Source organism: Lepisma saccharinum, chromosome 1 (genome assembly GCF_977018435.1).
Source record: "Lepisma saccharinum chromosome 1, izLepSacc3.1, whole genome shotgun sequence".
In the NCBI taxonomy this organism is placed as follows: Eukaryota; Metazoa; Arthropoda; class Insecta; order Zygentoma; family Lepismatidae; genus Lepisma; species Lepisma saccharinum.
This window is the reverse complement of record NC_139229.1, coordinates 185,118,904-185,140,149: the sequence shown is the minus strand read 5'-3', so window position 1 is coordinate 185,140,149 and position 21,246 is coordinate 185,118,904. Positions and strand designations below refer to the sequence as shown.

The following is a 21,246-nucleotide window of genomic DNA, read 5'->3' as shown; positions in this document are numbered from 1 at the left end:
TTCAAAGTTTCTGATCATGATTCACTTGATGAAATTTTACATCCAGCCAACCTTAGCAATCTAAAGTTACAGGATCAGCTACTACCAGCATATATGTTACAGTCGTCTCTCAAGATAATTGTAGCAATAAGGATGGATAGCTAGGTATGGCAAAATAGTGAAAATGTTCTGTCTAGGTGGATGTGTAATAGTTAGGGGGTGGATTTTTGCATATTTGCATTGGTCAAAATTCATATTCTTTCAGTAGGTTCATTCATTTCACTTGATTGGGAATACTCAGGCAAAGTTTTATAGTGCATATAAATGAGACTGAGTGATTTGATTGTTACTTATTTGAGACATGACTCTTTATGGTCTTTGCCTCAGAAAACTTAATAATTATGTTACAAGGCACGTGATTTAAACTTTTATGTTCATAAAATAAATAAGGAAATGACTGTGATAAACTATAAAATCAGATGTTAATTTGTAGTTTTAGCAATTAATTTATCCTATCACTGATATGCATAATAATATATCCCTAAATTCTTGTAGCCATATATAAGATAATAGTTGTATGTGAAAATGGTAAGAAAGTAATTTATATTGACGGAACAAAATAAAAAATTATACAATTCAATTCTTGTATAAAATAATAATAATCTATCAAAACCTATTTGTTTTTTGCAAGTAACACTACAATTATTTAAAATTAAATTTCCCTGTATTCTACGAGGGGCGTATCATAAAGAATTACACTTTATTGTATTCGATACATACAGACATAGATACATTTAATCGGCTATATGCACTTTCTCAACATAGTCCCCCTGGAGCTGTAGACACTTACGCCAGCGGTGTGGAAGTCGTTCGAGACCATTTTGAAACCAGTTCTTTGGAGTTGTGTGCACCCATCGCTGGACAGCCTCATGGAGTTCCTCACAATTGTTGAAATGGTGACCACGCAGGGGCTTCTTCATGGCGCCAAACAAGTGAAAATCTGATGGTGCCAAATCGGGAGAGTATGCTGGATGTGGTAACACCTTGAAACCCAGTCGGTCAATAGCAGCTGTTGTTTCACGACTGGTGTGCGGCCGGGCATTGTCATGTTGGAGAAGCACACCTTTGCCCCATTTGCCTTGCCTCTTCTTTTGAATTGCACGACACAACTGCGTCAGTGTTGCCACGTAGACTGCACTGTTAACGGTGGTTCCCCTCGGTAGCCAATTAATAAGGATGATGCCATCACTATCCCAAAACACAGTGGCCATTTGTTTCCCAGCCGTGGGCGCTGTTTTGAATTTCTGGGGGGGGGGGCTACCCTTATGTTTCCACTGCATAGATTGGGATTTGGTTTCCGGTTCGTGGTAATGCAGCCACACTTCATCACCTGTCACAAGCTTCCCCATGAAATCAGCTGGATTCTGGTCGTAAAGTTCCAAAAGCTCCCTGGAAATGTCTACGCGTTGTTGTTTGTGGCATGCATTAAGACATTTCGGTACCCACCGAGCTAACACTTTACCCATTATCAAGTCACTGTGCACAATGCGTTGCAGGGTTCGTCTACTTAATCCCGTAATCCTCTCCAGTTCCGTAAACGTCACATGCCTGTTGTCCAGTATGACATTTTCCACACGCGCGATGTTTGCGTCTGTTTTCACACTCACATGTCGCCCTGGACTCTTTCCCTTCTCCGTCGACGTTTGACCATTTTTCCAGCCAGTTACCCAATTATACACAGTTTTCCGTGACACTGCATACTCGCCACACACAGCCACTAACCTATGGATACGTGCCGTTGTTTCCCCTTCCTTCCACAAAAACCAACTCGTCCATCGTTGACCACATTCATCTTGTTCCATGTTGTCCGCAACAGCACTCGTGACGTTGTGCTTCGACGGCTGCACAGGCCACGACTACGCACTGTCACACGGTGCTGCCACCTGGCTGTAGACAAGGTACCTATGCGCCCATCCTGCGCAGTGCGTGGAATTACGCCATTTCATTTTGCATTAAAACAATAAAGTGTAATTCTTTATGATACGCCCCTCGTAGTTGCATCCAAGACACCATGAGCATGCCAATTATAGTTAGCTTTCATTTTCTACATACTGAGAACCTAATCTATGTATTATAACAGTGTAGGTTCAGCTTGTAAGTAGTGATGTGTATTTGCCCAGTGTCTTTAGAATTGTTTAAGATATATATTTAGTTTTCTAAAAGGTGTTATTTAGTTTTCTAAAATGTGTGTGTGTGTGTGCATTTGTGCAATTGTAGGGAAGGAGGAGAACTTAGACTAATAAATACATATATGCCTATAGTGTTAATTATCAGTTCCATTTTATTCATTAAGAATTTTAACTCATGTTCAGGAAAATAAAAAGCTAGTGGCAAATTATGCTGAAATGAAGTACTTACTTATCCATGAAACTGGTCTTTGAGAAGTTCTATTCGAAATAACAAATTAATAGAACATCTTAAAATGCCAGTTTCATGGATAGATGATTACTTCAATTCAGTATGATAAAGAATTTAAAAATTTGTAAACTAGAGTGTAAAAGCATGTGCTGTTAAGTAATAACTAACATAGTGTTAATAAATAGTTTTTTAGAATATTTCCTGGTTCTTTGTGTTTCAATTAGTTTTAAGAAAGTAAGACGTGGCTTCAGATTTGCTTACAAATTATCATGCTTTAGGTGCACATGTAATTTAAAACACTAGCACTCAAATCATAAAAACTGGTTATTTTTTGTTATGCAACTCATTACCTATTGCCAATTTAAATTATTGATGTGATGCTATTTTATATACGTAAGCTGTCGAGCAGGAATCAAAACCTGTGGAGGCTCCAAGTAAGTAAATATTTTTCTTATGAGCTTTATAGAAATAATTCTGAATCGTGTTTTCATTACTGCTTATTAATATAGAAATATCTAAGGAAACACCACTTGACAAAATATTTCATAGCCTGGCTGCAGAATAGGCTCAAATTTATGAATGTCAAATAACAGATGGAAATGGTGGGGAAGACTGTAAGGCCTGTGTAAAGGACAACACTGATCAGTAATAACCAGCCACCTTGATTGTGTAGTTTGATATAATAGGTTCTTTCTTCAAATCTCCATCAGGTCTGATGATACAAAGTATATGAAACAGTGCCATCTGTAGTAAGATAATTAGCTGTTTATGTGGGTATGCTTTAATAAGAAATTAAATATATTTTGCACATCTACCTTTGGGTTCAAGGTGCAAAATAGAAATGCATTTCTCACTAAATTATTTACATCAACATAAAACTAGATGAAGCCATTTTTGTTGTACATTATGATTGCGTTTGTAATTTTCCTTCCGAGTTCACCTGTAACATTTTGTTTCTACAGATATCTTTGATTCAGTGCAAAATAAAATATTGTTTTTCATAATATTTTAGAACCTTTCTCGAGCCCTGCTCAGAAGCCAATGAGAGAGGAGCCAGAGAAAATTCGCAAGTGGCGGGAGGAACAGAAAGCATGCTTAGAGGAGAAAGGTAAGCAGTCAAAAGTGTTGAATTGTGTACTATTAATTGAATGACTCTGGTATAAAACTGGCCTCCCCGTTGGCGCAGTGGTAGCCTTGTAATCAAGGAGTCCCAGGTTCGATTCCCGGTGGAGGCACATAGTGGTTCGGATCCCACTTTAAATTGTAGGCCTTACTGTGCATAAAGTGGACTTAAAACACCAAATCAATCAATCAATTGGGTGGAAAACATGGTAAGTGACATTTTAGTCATTTCTGAGTGTATTAAGAAAAAAGGCTATACTGTAGATAAATTGTTTTTGTGTTGTGTTGCGTTTACCAATACAAATTGTATGCCATGGCAATTTCACTTGAAAATTGAAGGATGGCACATTTTACTTTGTAACTCAAAAATAACCAAAATGTCACTTACCATGTTTTACATCCGAGCCCTTCAATTGTGTTCATGTGATTTGTTATTCAAGTACAATTAATGATCTATTCATTTTGAAGTAATACCATGGCAGATATTTTTATTGGCCATGATGCCTGCACTATTGTATTCTTATACTTTTGTAAATATACACTTTTCTTTCAGCTTCTTTTTCCTGTCACCAGTGTCTCTGCTATAATTATTTCCATAAATTGTTTCCACTATATGAAAAAGACTACAGATACTAAAATTAGCTTTAAAATTTAACAAACCCTGCATTGATTAAACTTCCCTACATAACTTTTAAATTTCACTATCTCTGAAATAAAGATTTCCAGTCCAAGTTCAAGCCTGGCAATGAGTGTTCCTTTGCTAGTCTCTCTTCCATTATAATTATCCAAACATGGAAGTAATGCAGTGAAACACAAAAAAATAATAATAATAATCATAGATGGGGTTCACAAATCCGAGATAAAAATTGTAGGATAAAACAAGTTTGGAACTTTTCTTCCTAGCTGGAATATCATTAAACCTGTAATGTTAAGTTGCACTTAATGTATGCGACACATGTTTTTCACACGCTCTGTAATCCCTCAGCATGACTTTGGTGGGCTGGAAAGAGCTCTTCTTGCTGCCTTTTCCCATTGCATGACCTGTTGGGCAGGCAAACCATGTTGTTTTTACTTCCCACTATCTCGTCTTCAGTCTGTTGGACCTCTGCAATGGTTTCAGGTAGTCCATTTTTTTTTACCTTCTTACTCTTTCATTTTGTCAAGAGGAAATAGAAGAGATTTTCAGTCATTGTAGTATTTATACTACAATTTTTATATATTACATGTATGCATAACAGCAGGATACGATTATATGGTTTGAAGTTTTATTTTTTATGAAATGGTGAAGTATTGTGCGTTGGAACAGAAAATACGTGGAAATGTTCAATTTTTTAATTCTCTTCTAGTGCAGGAGGTATAATAAGTAAATAACAAACAAGAATATATATTTTTGTTTTAGTAGTATTTTTTTCTTTAAATGTGTTAGTTTATGGCCTGTTTGTGCGAGACTAAATCAACACAGTTGAAGGAGCACACAGTCAGAAACGAGCACATGTGCATTGTAATAATTTGGTACTCAAAAGAAAAGCAAAATGAATGTTGTAGAAATTAAACAAACCTCTTATCAGTTTTCTGGGATTCCAGGTTTGAATCCCAGCCTGGGAATGGGTGTTCTCTGTAAGTGTCCCTTCATCAATTTCATCGTATCATCACTTATCCTCATCTTTGCGATTAGCCAAAAGTTACAGAAATGTGAAGTAAAATAAACCAAATCAATCAGTCATAGCAGTTTTCTGCACTTTACTGAACTGCATTTTTGTCACTGCACAACTTTTTTAAACTTTTTAAAATTTACTGGTGAAGACAATCGTAAACATAATCATTACTTATTGGAAGGATATGATGATTAATTCTGCAATGGCATATCCTTACATATACATGAGGATAAACTAAATTCAAGTTCCAAATTATCACTTTCCATGGAATCGATAAAATATTTTTCTGCAAGTAAACAATATTATATTTATATATATATATATTTATTTATTTATTTTGTGTGGAGGGAAAAGTGTTGACAATGGTTTGAAGCACAAATTTCAAGGGTGATAAATCAATGATTCTATTTGTGCATAGATTCATACCTAGACATTTCAAATAATGCTTGCATTTCCTAATGGGCAATGTTTTCATCTATGTGACAGTACTGTGGCCGCACAGGTGTATTTAGTTGACCTCATATCATGAGTACATTCAGACCCTTATTTACTTTAAAATGAACCCCAGCGTTTCAGCTTAATATTGGAAGCCAATAGAATGACCATGCAATGCATGCAATAGAATGACTAAAGGCAAAAGTCAGTCATATAGTCATAATTGGCAGAAAAGCAAAGTGAAATAAATCAAACCAATCAGTATAGAAGTTATGTAGACGTTCATAAAGATTATTGATTTTTAGATGCTGCTGAGGAGAAAAAGAAGGAAGAGTGGATGGAAATTGCTAAGAAGGAATTAGAAGAATGGTACAAGCACCATGAGGATCAGATTGCTAAAACAAAAGCTGCAAATAGGTAAGGCTTTCTCATAATTACAGTGTGCCATGGTTTTAATATTGCTAGCCTGTCGTACTGCATATGCTTTACCACAATTTAACTCTATACCATTCATTAGGGGGGTGTAAGGGGTGCTCCTTCCACATAGTGCACCCAATAGTCAACCTCACTTTCACTTAGTACACCCTGGACTGCAGACTAACGAGGCTCTGGCGACTGGTCCCATGGCCAGTATAATTTTGTTTGTGTTGTCCTGTGTTTTGTCCTTATTTGTGCTGAGTGCTCATTTACAGCCTCAGCTTTTAACGAAAGTCAGAAGATTTTACTATTTTATGATTTTAGTTCTGCAACGTTAGAGTTGTTATGTGTAACGATAAAGGGCTGGAACCCATATAATGTGACGGGTGCAAATTAGCCTTAGTGCTGACGCACCCAAAATTTTAAATTCACATTCACCATTCATTAGGAATGAAGATGTAATTTTGCTATGGATGGACCAATATGAAGTTTACTGTTACACTACCAATATAAAATTTACTGACAATTCCTCGTGCGAGAACCAGATGGGCATTAACTCCAATTTATCAACTTTACAGGAGGAAGAAAATATTGTATTCTTAGGATTATGTCTAAGAAAATCAATAAATTGGAGATATGCGACTACTGCTAAGGATTAGACTCCAAATAGAGCCCTTCGGAGGCTCGTTTTTGGTGTTATGTTCCTCAGGTTCTCATACGTTGAATTAATAGTGTATTGTTTCAATATAAAAAGAGCAAACGTCTCGGCAGGGAATGAATGTGATAGATGATGAGGTTTTGTCGTTGGAGAAAGAGAACTCTGTCCTAACCTTAATAATAATTCAGTGGACAATCTTCATGGTCTCAAGAAGGCAACCTGAGCTATAAAATTTCTATGGATGTTATATTTTCTCACTTTCCAATGTTTTCACTTTCATCCCAAGAAAAACTTAAAATTGGGGTTCTATTTTATAGATAACATTTGGTCTTACATTCATAAAAACAAGCAGGATTGCAGAATTGAGTCACACTATTCGTAGAAATTCCAGATCTTTAAAATTACTATAAAAGGGGTCCATAAATGGATGTACTGGTAACACAATAATTAGTGGGAGGGGGTTAAATGTCATCAAAGCACTCAAATTGCATTCCACTTTAAAATTGCCAGAATAAAATTTCAAAATTATGTGTGCAAATTTGTATGATATCTATGCAGGCATTTGGGGCAAATAATATTTTTGGTGCTTTTATAAAAATACATCATCATTACTGGTAGTCATATAGCATTAATGATTCATTGTTTCCATTAGGCAGTGGGTTTACAATTTTTCCCTCCTCCCCAGCATTGCAACAGTCCGTTTCTAGCACCTCAGTTATCAAATATGTATTTTGCAAGTATAATTGTTTTAAGGTGTTGCATTTTGATCCTTCCTACATCTGAAATTTTGAGTATCCAAAATAGATTCAGTGTTAATACATTTTAAAATACCAAGTGCATTTTTTTTAAAAAAAATGTGTGTGATGAATTTTTGAAGCATTATTAATTTGTTTTGAATTCTTCCCCCTTTGCATCAGAGAGGCAGCCAAGTAAGTTTTTCTGTGTGCATTTCAGTAGATCGTAGTACTTGTTTCTCTAAAGTATTGTTGCCTTTTCATGCTGCTTTTAGTGTCTGTATATCTGCTGGGAAAGAATCACTGTATACATAAAACATTGTTTTGTGCATTACATTGCTTTTTGAACATTTTTCACACAAGAAACTGTCGTGAGCCTTGCACTGAAAAATACATTTTTAATGTCAATAAGGAAAGGTGAAGTATCAAGTATATAAACCCAATAGCTCAAATCCCTATTGAATTTACATCCATCTTTAAAATGCGTATTCTTCATTTGAAAAAATCCCAAATGCAGGTTGAATTCATGTTATGTTAGGTTATAACTGTTAATTACCAGTAATGACAAATACATAACCAGGATCACATATTCATGATGAATAAAAAATATCAAGATTTCAGTACAAAAACAAGACACATTTCAGGATCAAAAGTGGTATATAAAATGGCATTTCAGTTTTAAAATGGTGAAAAAAAAACCTAAATATGATTTAAAAACTACACTTATTATACAAAATAAACAATTTCATATTTATGTAGTTATCGTACCATTACGTTTTATTCATGTATAAAGGGATACATTTTTGCTTCTCAAATATTTACAGGAGAATTAATCATTTTTTTTTCGATAATTTAGACTTCAGAAAGTGTCGCGTCTGTAAATGAACTCTAAATTTTGCGTTCGAGTTCATTTCACATCATTTCATGACAAAACATGGTAGGAAAATGCACCTCACATCTTTCAAATACACGAAAAATGAACATTGCAGTGTGTTGTTTCATGTTTCTGTCAAAACCAAATCCCTCTACAAAGAACATAAGATGCACATGTCAAATTATAACTACAAGATAACCATCATTATGAAGTCTTCAACTTTTGATATTGAAACTTGCAAAGTAAGACCTAGGAACTTGTTTTAGCCATCAATAGAAACAGTTTTTGTCTTTCGTGTTTCAGTTTTGTTAATTATTTCAACATTTTTGGTATTGGATATCCCAGGATCATCATTGTGGAAACAGGAAGCATAAAGAAAATATTCCTGACTTTCAAATGAACCAGCCAACAATAAAAGAAGGGGGGAGGTGATAAGCATTTTATTTGTGCAATTTCAACTAACACATGTGCAGATAGAAGGGAGACCGAAAATAATTTTAGTCATATTTGTTTTTATTTTCATGGGAACACTTAGTTCAGTGCCAAGCTCGCAATCATTCGAATATGTTTAGAGCTGTCTTTTCAACTTCCTGTTAATTCACTTCATAGTCCAGCACATACTATATTTAATGTGTCAACTTGTTGGTTAAAATGCAAGTATATTGTACATACACTTGGAATTTTAAAATTGTAATTCTTGAAAAAGTTTCATTAGCAGTAGATTTGGATTCAGCTGCTTCTAGATTATCATACTAACAAAGGGTTGGGTTTCTTTCTCTCTTTTCTCTCTCTCTCTCCCTTCCTCCCTCGAGACTTCATAACAGCAATTTATGTGCATTTTTTTAAATTTTGGTGTAATGAATTTTCAAAATCTCAAAACAGTTTAGAAGAAATGAGACTAGAATATAAGGTACCCAATAAAGTTCTGTCAGATTTTGATCCCTGGAAAGAGAAAGGTGAGAACATGAAATAAGACATACGTGGAAAATTAGAACTAGTCCCCATCAGCAGGAATAACCTGTCTTCACAAGGTATGGATCTCACGTTGATAGAATTCAGCGAAAAGTGAGCCAAGGAAGTAATCCAGTGCATGGTTCACCTCGTCAAGGATTCCGAACAGTCATCCTAACAAATGGAACAAATGGCAATCCAACGGTGCAATGTGCAGGTAATAATGGCAGCTGCATTAGTGTTTTCCAACGAAGTAAGATAAAGGTGTCACGGGTGACCTTAGCAACATGAGGCCTTTTCATTTATTTGAAGCACAAGGACCCTCCTGTGATTCACAAGCCTTTGCTCAACATTTTTCAGTTTTTCATGCATGCGTTCCAATTGCTGTGAGTACACAGTTGCATTCATCATCTGGCCAGGTTGCAGCAGTTTGCAATCATGATACCCCAAGCAGTTCACCAAACACAGAGCATAATCTACTATTGATACAGTGCTGGTGTTGGTTGTTTGGGAAGGGGTTCATGTGATGCCAACCAATCATTATGGTGCTGTGGAGTTTCATAAAGAGCCCACTTCTCAACGCATATCAGCACTCTGCCCAGAAACAGATCCTTCTCCTGATGGGTCAGCAAAGAAACTCAGACATTGGCTTGTGTGGCTTTCTGAGCCGTCAACTCATGTGGGACCCATCATCCCTGAGCCTCCATCAACTCATGTGGGATCCATCATCCCACTTTATACTGGTTTCCAACCTGATGGAGATGTTGGCGAATGGTTTCTGCACTGCAATTGACTGCTTCTCCCAATGCCTCATATGTTTTGCCATTATCAGGCTCAATAGCGACCTTGAGTGTCTCATTGTCTACAGCCTGTGGACGTCCTATACATGGTGCATCCTGGAGGGAGTCATTGCCATTTTTAAATTTGTTAAACCAGTCAGTGTTGTAGAGTGCCACACACGGTAAATTTGCCGTTGCGTAGAAACGAATTTTCGTTTCGTCTCCCTCTCTCTTAGCATCATGTGTTCTACCCTGCTCGAAAACCTTCGCTATTGTTGCCATATTGTCATTCCATTCCTGGACACACTCGCGCAAACATCATTGAAAAAAATTGAATAGCGCTTCAGCTCGCGGTTCCCGCCGTTCGGCAGGGACGGTAATGTGGCAATATAGCACGGCGTAGTGCTTGCTTCTTTTATGCAGTGCATGTTCATTGGCTAGCTAGTAACTAGTGTTGCCAACTGTAATAATGAAGCACTATTTCTGTCACGGAAGGGGAAAACCAGGTAAAGTGGCGGTGAGTTTTGTTGGATTGGAAGCACCATATTTTTATTTTATACTAAGTATTTGACCGGTTTGACGTTGTGTGCGTGTATTGCGTGTGTGTATGTAAAAGTGTGTGTGTTTGCTAATGAACGTTAAATTCCATAATGCCTCCAGTTCTGTCGAAGTTGAAATCAAAAACCTTGCATAGCCAAGCTCGGGAAATTCTAAGCAACGTGCACGCGTTCATGAAGGCCGCGCAGCTTATCGTCTAGTGGCAGTATATGTACTTGTTATTGTTGTGAAGCCGGCATGCTTTGTAAATGTACAACAAAGGCAACCGACTGTCGCCGATCTCAGAGAGGAAATAATAATACTGCTTCAGGAGGAGTGTTATGGTGCAATTGTAGCGGTTTAACATGTTGGCATGTTATTATCTGCCGTTGCAGTTCCATACCAGTGTATACGGGTTTTGGGAGTGAAAAGTTAGAACGCCACCAGTGCATTAATGCAATGAAAAATAATATATATATTTTTTTATTTTGTTTGAAATCACTCAAATAAAGAATCGTATGAAGAAGTCTTCTTTGCAGCATTTTTGGTAATTTTACTTATGTGTTAGTTCATATTTTGCGAATTTTTAGTCCATATGTATGTAGCTACATACAAAGCCACTTGTTAGTACATATTAATCCTAGTCCTGGTATAATGCATGACGTTTAAAACTCAACGTTAGATAGACCTGAATTCTCTAATTTTATTGTTGTACGTAACAGCTGTGCATCGGCGCACTGCAGCGATTTTTCTATCTGCTCCATTAGCAACACTGCTTCTTTAGTTGTTTCGCGCATCGCACGGCAGAAATATCTGCGCTGGACTCTACTGTCTGCTCATTTACCACATCCCTACCCAATCCTTGGCATATTTTTCTTCCCGTTTCACTAGTGTTTGTTCCTTGTTTAACCCTTAGTACGCCGCGCGGTGTGACGAAAGTAAGCCCAGTGTCGCCGAGGCTTTGAGCGGGAAATTTGAATTTGTATACATAATGGAGAAAAATCGTAATAACTCTGGCACTATGTACTTCGGATAACTTTTGTTTTGCAGGCAATACATCGGTGCATGCAACCATGTAAAATTTGGATACCCCAACCATGGGGGGGTTACGGGCGGGGGCTGCATCCCCCGAATTTCAATGAAAAAAACATAAAAATGTGGAGTTTGCCCCCTCTTCTCCAGCTATTTTGGGGAGAAAACCGGAACTTTTTTTTTTTTTAAAGAATGGACCTTCCACAACAGAATGAAACTTGATTCATGTTCGTGGGTGCAATACAATTTGAATAATAAGGCAAAATGTAAAACTCTAGCGAATTTTAGCCAATTTGCATATTATTCATAAAATTGTTATAACTGACACTATGGGACCAATCTACTTCGGATAACTTTTGTTTTGCAGGCAGAACATCAGTGCATGCAACCATGTAAAATTTGGATGCCCCAAACATGGGGCGGGGGGTTACGGGCAGGGGCTGCATCCCCCGAATTTCAATGAAAAAATCATAAAAATGTAGAGTTTGCCCCCCTCTTCTCCAGCTACTTTGGGGAGAAAACCCGAACTTTTGCTTTTTTCGTTCGCACTTGCATCTTGTGTAGCTACTGTGAATCTATTTCTCCCTTTTGACTCGGCTCTTTGTGGAAATATGTCCGGAAGGAAACGATTGTGCGTTACGGAAATCGATGAGCTGTTATATGATACGAAGTGTTTATGGTGAGGCCTTTGTTAGTCCTAACAGAGGAGGGAAGGGAGCCTTTGCAGTCGTTTGTTTTGTCTATACTTCTGGATAGACGCACGCTTTAGACCCATGCTTCTGGCTATTGTCAAGCTTCATTGCATTTCTAACATTGAGGCGACAGAAAGCTGACACCGCCAAACCTCATCCAATCCCCTCTCTCCTCCCCCCCCCCTGCCACTACTTCAGCTGGATCACCAGGTCTAAACACAAAGAAGAATGTGTGCCTTATCAGTACTAAATCACAGCGTTGGAAGCTTGGAGGAAAACAGCATTGTAAATACCAAGCATTTATTGTGTCAACTGAAGAGCGAACACGTGTTTGGGTGAGCCCAAACACCTGACATATTCCGAGAAAGGAGGGGGGGGGGGGGGATTTGGAATTTTCGAAACACGATTGCAAAACATGTTCCCGAACGAACTGTCAGTGTTTCAACCTCAATATACAAATATAAGTGTGGCAAACCCTCGATAATTGTATCTAAAGCTGTTTGTAACATATGTGTTACAGCAGCTACAAGGGACATACTTTTTTTGTAACATATGTGTTACGGCGGCGAACTAAGGGTTAAACTTGTACAGCATACAATCCCATGTAACACTCTTTGAGGTTCACATGTTTTACCAGCTATTACTGACATCTCTGTTGAGCTGTGGGGACCACAACTAGCAGGTACAAGAGGAAAAACACTTACATTACCTTCCTCTTATCTGTCTCACCTCAGAATGAAAGGTGTAGAGAGCACATGCAGTGCCACCCCATGGAAATTCGACAGAACTTGATTGGGTACTTCATGTTTGGGGAATAAAAGCAAATAACCTTTAAAAGTAAGTCTCGCAGATAGAGTTAGTAATTTGTTTATGTGTATTTATTTATTCTCTACCTTATATTTTGTACAGTTTATTCTTTTTATTATTTTTTGTCTGTACATTATTTACATATTAAGCACAATATTGTGATATTCTTGGAACTAATATTTTTTATGTGTATTTTTTATTTTGCATTGCTTTTTGCCACTTTTAGCTAATCGTGAGCATGAGTGACGGTTGGATGAAATTGATGATGCCCTGTCTGGGATTTTAATTCAGGAACTTCTGTGGCAAGATCGAAAGTTGAACCCATAATGTACTCGATCCCCAGGCAGATAATTTTTTGTGCAAATACATATTACTTGCATTATATAATTTCTTCCAATTCAAGTAATGATTGTAACAACCACTTGAAAATTTTATTTTACATGAATAACTTCTGTTTATGAAAGTACACTAAAATGAAAATGTGATGTAGAAACAACTACAACTGTATTGTATGAAAGTGCAGTGAGAGCTGGTGGTCTGCCTCTATGGATGTGCACTTCAGTCTCACATCCAGAATAAGTGTTATATCACCCTTCTCATTTTTGCATACATAATATTGCTAAATGTATTGACAACCCAAGTTTTGGTCACCTTTCACTGAAAATGAGGCTATGACAGTTATATTTCATGATTTTTTTAACACTGAATTTTTACAAATTTCAAATATTGCTGAAATTTTCCAATCAATCATGAGAAGAGCGATGTTATTGTGCAATATGTAATTCAGCATTCGATAACCTGACAAAATCACTCAAAACATAGAAATATCGATCAATACTATTTTCGATTTGCAAAATATTTCATAAAAACTTCCTCCACCCACTCTGCTGATATTAATGAACAAGGAGAATAACAACATTGGCGTACACCAAAGAAGCCAATCCAACTACCACATGGAGGAAATCAGTTGTAATCTATCTAGCTGCTGTTATTTCTAATGACAGACTGATGAAACCAAGCAAATCAAGAGAATAATAATCTTAAAGAAAATTACAGTAATCACTCAGTCCACACTGCCCTGCTTCGTACTTCAGAATTTTTCCTTCCCTTCCGCCGTATCCATATATAACTGCAGTTGCTACAGGCTTTGTAGCTAACTTCCCTCCAACAATTCATCAACGTTAAATATTAAGTCTCTGCTTTTGCTATGTACAGTTTCCTTATTCACCATGAAATCAAACACTTTGCACTGAAACAGGAACGACCTTTTGACAGCGCTAAACAATTTTGCAACCCAGTAACAGGCACACAATGCAAAACAGCTGACTGATTGATGTACGATCCCTCAGCATGTGTTGATAATTCGGCTACTTTGTCACAGGGACCGTTTATTTTGGACAAGATGCACAAAGCAAAGGCAATACCAGACACATTTAAAACACCAATTTCGCTTTCAGTCGCCCTCCTCCCCTTCCCTTCTTGCCCCTGCCATGCTCAGAACAGGATGAGAGGGTCAATATACAATCGAAATTTTGCTTTTCTAAAAATAAAAATAAAATCAATTTGCAATGATCTATGGGTTCCCTCAAGTCTGTCACACGGTCTCGAATGGAATGGGTTTGCAACACTACATTTCCTAACATACCAACTGCTGCGTTCATAGGTTTATTTATGATACAAAACTGCTGCAACACTCGCATAGTGTGAGTGTGCCTCGGTCTATGGGGGTTGATATCACTGATTGCACGGTTCTCCACCACTTCTCTTGGTGAAACGGCATTGGAACACTTGATGTTTCGAAGGAGATAGAGGATAGAGTTCAGTGAATAAGTATAATAATGTTTTGCATTACAGATTTATTTGGGTGTGCACGTACGAATAGGCATAAGCTGCTACTGTAAAAGCATATATGGAAATCAAACAACAATGAAATGACATTCACTCTATTTATTTTATTTTATTGTAGGTTGTATGTCTTATATATTGTTGCAAGTTTAACAAAACATACAACAATTACTTTCACTTATTATACATCTTTATCTGCTTGCCATTCCCAAACTATATAAAATAGACCTAGACATTTGTGGGAAAATGTGTAAATTGGCACAATCTTCCAGATTTTAATTGGATTTTACCTGATATTAACAATAGAAGTTTTAGCCTATTATTTAATAATAAACTTGATGCAAGCCAATTATGTCCTACTATATGACGTCACAGTGATAAAAAGGGTTAATAGCTCACAGTAATTCCACACTTGTTATTAAAGTAAATCATTTAATATTCCACATTCTTTAGCTGGATTCCATTGATTAGTGGTTATTTGAAGTTGTAACTAAAGTTCAAAACTGTTGCATGTTATTTTCATATATAGATTTTTGATTCCTTGCAGTTACTGCCATGATTTATAGCATGTACTAAATTGAAAAACTTAGAATTTCATTAGTACAGGCATGTCCAACTTTTATCAAGTAGTGATCTACTTTTTATTGTCACAACAGGCAGTGAGCTACTGTTAATCGTTAAGCACCATAGAGAAAATATACAAATAACACAATAAATAATACAATAAAAGTAATATGTGTTGAAATGAAATGTAAAGTCTGCTAGAAATGCCAGATCAAATAACCACTCATCATTTTCTAATTCTGGTTTCTCGTCTTCCCTCTCCTTCAAAAAAGACTTAATTTCACTCAACAAACTACGAAATCTTTGCAAAAATTTGTACATACTCAGGCACATGACATCAATGTGAAAAATTTAAGTAAATCCCTTTCAAAGATATCTTTCCTAACAGTTCTTCTTTAACTTTAAAATCTACCAAAACCAGCCTAATAAAAGCTAGTAACAGAGCTGTCTCTCTGATGTCCGTAGATTTGTCCAATTGGAGTGAGAAAGCAACACAATTAGAAAGATCTTTCAACAATTGTTGAGTTATGTTTTGACTCATTTTCTTGATTCGCCGCACAACAGTGTTTCTTGATAACTGAACATTTTTGACAGCAGCTGAGATCTCTGTCTGTTTCTTATTTCCCTCAAAAAGATTATCGGCTATTTCCAGAAAACACTCTTTTACGAATTCCCCTTTGGTAAACTATCTGCAATTTTTAACTATCAGGTGACTAACTTTGAAGGAACACAGGGTAGCTGTCATAGATTGTGAGGTTGGTTTCATCATAAATTGTTGTTGAGCAACTAAATTTGATTTAAGTTCTTTCAGTTTAGCTTTACGAATGTCAGTTTTGGGCAGAAAATATGCACTCTAAACCTGCGAGCACAGCAAGGCGACTGGCAGTCAGCACGAATCTTCGCCTGCACGGCTGAGTCATACCTGCTGGCACCGATAAGGGAACAAAAGATGATGGGGTTCAAAACTGCGCCATTTAAAAAAAAATGGAAAGAATAGCAGTGATAAATATTCAGAATCTGAAATTTGCATTAAAAATGGATCAATCCATTATACATTATAGAAGTTGAATTCAAATAACGTATATTCTTATAATTACAATAGATAACTGCGATCGACCAAAAAACATCCCCCGGTCAATCGTGATCGACGCGTTGGACATGCTTGGATTAGTATATACACCCGTATTTGCAATTGTATTTAGTCTGTGGCATGCATATAAGTAGCTATTTTCTAGATATTTGAAAGGATAAGAAGAACCAGTTCCAGGTGGATATACAAATACCATTTGTGCCTGTACTAAATATTATGTAGGTAAAATGTAAGAAAACATTGATAAAATTTAAAAAAAAAAAAAACTATTTTGAATAGAAAGAAGGTATTTTACAAGTAATGACCATAATGTATCTTAAATGAATGTGGCATTTTTTATTATTTTTTAAAAGAAGTGTTAATGATAATTGTCATGAGTTATAGCATGAATAAAATATTCTGCATGTTAGACTTTTATTTTTGGTCAATATCTTACGAATGAGATAGACTAGACACAAGTCAGGAAAAGTTTGTCTTTTCATTGCTGATCATCATAATCTCGTGTAAGTATAGATGAACTGATACCGATAACACAGTGATTTATCCACACACTCCAGCACCTCCCTACTGGCCTCCGTGGCAGAATGCTTAGCACATCATGCTATGATGCATTGGTCCAGGGTTCGAATCCCAGCCTGGGCATGGATGTTTGTGAGTGTCCATTCATCAGTTGAATCATATCATCACTCATCCCCATCTTCGCAAATTAGCTAAAAGTGACACAAAAAGCAAGTAAAATAAAGCAAATCAGTCATTCAATCCAGTACCTCCCTAATACCAATTAATGCTCATTTTTGCTCTAAATTTATCCTTGAATCCCCAATACAGACTTACACTCCAGTATATCATAATTGGGAAGCAGTTTGAACTTAATAATTGCTTTTTGTAGTTTGGTTGGTAAATAGTTATTAAATTGTACTATAATGTATTTTTTATGCAGTAATTTATGATATTTTTATAAAAATTATTAGTTGTTAATCATTAGTAAATACATGGCAAGTATCACATAAGAACTCACCCCTGATATTTGCTTCCCTCCTCAGTCAATTACTGTTGTTTCCCTTTTACATGTGAAGTAAATATGCCAGTACTTGGTTAGTGGGATTCTAAGCATGCATTTAACTGAAATATAATGACCTTCTCCAGACATGTACACTAATTGTCCAAGTGATTTTGTCTGGAAAATTTTGGAAAAGTCAGGGAATTTTGTTTTCATGAAATGAGACACCCTGAATAACCAATACTAACCAATACTTTTCTGTAGTCCTGATATACTTGAGATTTTATAAATTGCCTAATTTTCATTATGTTTACAACATTGTGAAGAGAAATAGATTTTGTGACTTAATGGTTATCTCATGTGGAATTATGAATAGTTTATAGCCAGACTGGTAAATGGATATGGTATAGTTGCAATGGAAAACTTGTACATTAAAATTAATAAATATTGTGAACTACTTTGGAATGTTACAATTTTCAAGTATTGGCATTGGTATCAGTTATAATATCAGCATTGGTATTAGTTCCAAGTAGTATCAGCTCAACGGTACACTAGGCTGTAATTGTGTAAATTATTCCAAGTGTGATCATCATATTAACATTAATTACATTATTGCAGGAGTGCAGAGAAGCTGTTTGTAGCAGAATGCGATGAGATTGAGCCAGGGACAGAATGGGAACGCATTGCTAAGTTGTGCGACTTCAATCCAAAATCTTCCAAAGCTAGTAAAGATGTTTCAAGGATGCGGTCCATAATTCTGCAGTTAAAACAGAGTCCACCCAACTTGAAGAAGGTGTAATTATTGTAATCATATAATCACATGTGTATGTATATTTCTTCTAGATGGTATTTCTTGTGTGGAACTGATGTTTCTATTTATATGCCTGTAACTGTATGCAAATTATGCCTAACTTACATTCCAGTGTAACAATAATTGGCATATTAGATATTTTGTTAAATTTCCTACATATCTTGTTCAAGCTGTAAGTTGAAAGTTATGTAGATTGTTGCTGATCATATGAAAATAAATATATATTGAAATCAATAATGAAGTTTTCAGTAATACTCCTAATCACGTTGAAAGTCAAATTTTACCAAATAAGAAACTTTGAATGCAGAAATTTATTTTTTAGAATTAAAAGAAAACTAATAAATACAGGAGTACCATTACAAAATGCACATTTATATTTAAACACATAAGGAAAAGGAAGAAAGGACGCAAATGATGTCATAGCATTAATAGCCAAGAAACTAAAGTGTAAATCACCAACCCTGAGACCTTCTGTAAACAAACCGTCTCACCGATTCGATGTCGCACAGACCTTCCCGCACGCATAGAACTCGCCATGTTGAAAGTGGCACTACTTCCTTGCTGTTCACATCATTATTTTTAGAAAATAACCAATGTTATAAAATATCATTATGTACACAAATCTCTAAGCTCGTTGAAAGTTACAATGCATATTCCTACAAAATGTTCACACTTATCTTGCCTTGCCATGTCACCAAGTTATTTTACGAAGTGCACTATATTTGGCGGAACAAAAATCGTTATTATACTCTGGTGCAACCTATCTTGACAGTGACGTAGTAACAGCATTGCAAACTTCCATCGTTGATACTTTCACTGTCTGCACTAAGAAAAAAGACAAACAAGGGAAATAATTTCAATAGTTTGAAATGCAAGGGAAGGAAGTCCAACATGTCGCAATGCGAGGTTTCTTTTAGAATGAAATCATGTAAAATAAAGAGCAATTAAAACGAGCACGATGTATAAATACAAGAAAATGAACGGAATCGGATAATGAATATGAGATGGCAACGCGCCTTTGTACGGAAAGTTCGCGAGGCTTGAGCACAAAAATATAGTTCCTTAATGAAAACCCGTTACAGCGTATACAGAGCATATAAATGTGTTAAAAATATTAGATACTTAAAAACTTGTTGAAATGTAGAGTATTCGGCTCGATTATTTTGTTACAAGTCAAAGTTAAAATTATATATACTGCTCAGCAAAGAAGGGAAAAAAACTGAAAATATGCGAACTAAAATCCACCCCCAATTGTTTGTCGCGGTGAACGGCAGCAGACGAGAATATGGGGGAAATTCTTTTTTCCTCTGCTCTCAAATGGCACGCTGTTGCCACGATGCCTCACAGCTGTTCTCATGACAGATGAAATTCTGGCGGACCTGCCGCAAAACGCGACGTTCAGGGTGGCGCGGTCAGTGGTTGAAGAAGAATGGATAGAGTTCGTGACGATTCCCGATTTAAATAATTAATTACAATAAAATCTATTGTCATGGTTGAGATTCTTACTATGCGATAGTAAATACTACCATCTAAGAAACAGATTTTATCTTCAATTTAATTATTAATTATAATTATATCCTTAGAGACAGAGGCGGCGATTGGGGGTACGAGGCCAGAGGCGCTAACTTGTTTCGCTTTTACTTTTCGCAAGACATTTTCCATTCTTCTTTGGGAAAGTTCTGAAATTCTTCTCTTGTAACTTCCAATACTCTGCCCAAATTACGATCCACATTTTGTGATGCAATATGACCTTTTATGATACCCCAAACATACTCAATAGGATTTAGATCGCAATGATAAGGTGGAAGACGAAGTTCGGTGTGGGCGTTTTCTGCTGCAAGAGTGTCGACCCGATATTGCGGGGGCTTTTTGGTGGTTTTGAGTAGCTGATATAACTAATATATAATACTATATAATCCTAAGTCATTGCAAATAATGTTGCGAAGAGTTTCACGACTACCCCGAAAATTAATTTCTTTCTTTAATTTCGAAAGCACTTTTTTTTACTGTTGGGACTTCATGTTCAACCGTATAAAAATTACCAATAGTTCTTCTAATCAAACACTTGTCAAAGTCATCTACAACAATTCTACGCTTTTCGGCAGACCTGTGCTTACCTGGTGTCGTAAATTTCCCCCCCGGAATTTCCTTCCTTTATACGAGGTTTGGCTAGAAAAAAACCGGATTGATGTTGCTATTGGCAAACAACAAATGCGCGAAGGTTGAGCAATTCATGATTCTATACTACCATACCCTGCCTACAGAATGACTAATTGCCCTGGGTGCAGGCCTCTCAGTTTCGCTGTGGCACTTGGACAAAGCGGAACGTGCGTCTGTGCTCTGTCGGAAAAATGCTGAGTATTAAAATGGAACAGCGTGTCAATATGAAGCTCCTTTACAAACTGGGGAGATCCGCAACAGAAGCGTACGACATGTTAAAATCTGTGTATGGGGATGAGTGTTTATCACGCACACAAGTGTTTGAGTGGTTTAAACGGTTTAAAGAAGAACAGGAAATGATCCAAGACAACCCACGTTCAGGACGACCATGCACGTCGAAAACGGAAACAAACATTCAAAAAGTGAGTGATGTGATTCGAAAAGATCGTCGATTGACCATTAGAGCATTTGCTGAAATCACAGGAATAGACAAAGAAAGTGTTCGACAAATTTTACATGAGAATTTGAACATGAGTAAAGTGTGTTCAAAACTCGTGCCAAGGAACCTGACATTGGAACAGAAGGAAGCTCGAGTGAACATTTGTACGGACACTTTGAAGAACATTGAAACAGACCCTACAATCTTAGAGAGAGTGATAACCTGTGATGATTCGTGGTTTTTCACG

General features: G+C 36.6%; 1 protein-coding gene across 4 annotated transcripts in view; it reads left to right on the top strand.

Annotated features, from left to right (window-relative positions):
• Clc (clathrin light chain) overlaps positions 1-18,637 on the top strand; it is a 37,239-nt gene extending 18,602 nt beyond the window's left edge. For 2 of the 4 annotated variants that reach the window (XM_083144205.1, XM_083144204.1), the window contains 4 exons: positions 3,410-3,505; positions 5,915-6,026; positions 7,602-7,613; positions 18,208-18,637. In XM_083144205.1, coding sequence (XP_083000331.1) covers positions 3,410-3,505; positions 5,915-6,026; positions 7,602-7,613; positions 18,208-18,388 — 401 coding nt within the window. In that variant the 3' untranslated portion in view covers positions 18,389-18,637. Of the gene's footprint in view, positions 1-2,795; positions 2,832-3,409; positions 3,506-5,914; positions 6,027-7,601; positions 7,614-18,207 lie in introns of all 4 variants that reach the window. The other 2 variants (XM_083144202.1, XM_083144203.1) reach the window with 2 other exon arrangements.
• The last annotated feature ends 2,609 nt before the right edge of the window (positions 18,638-21,246 follow it).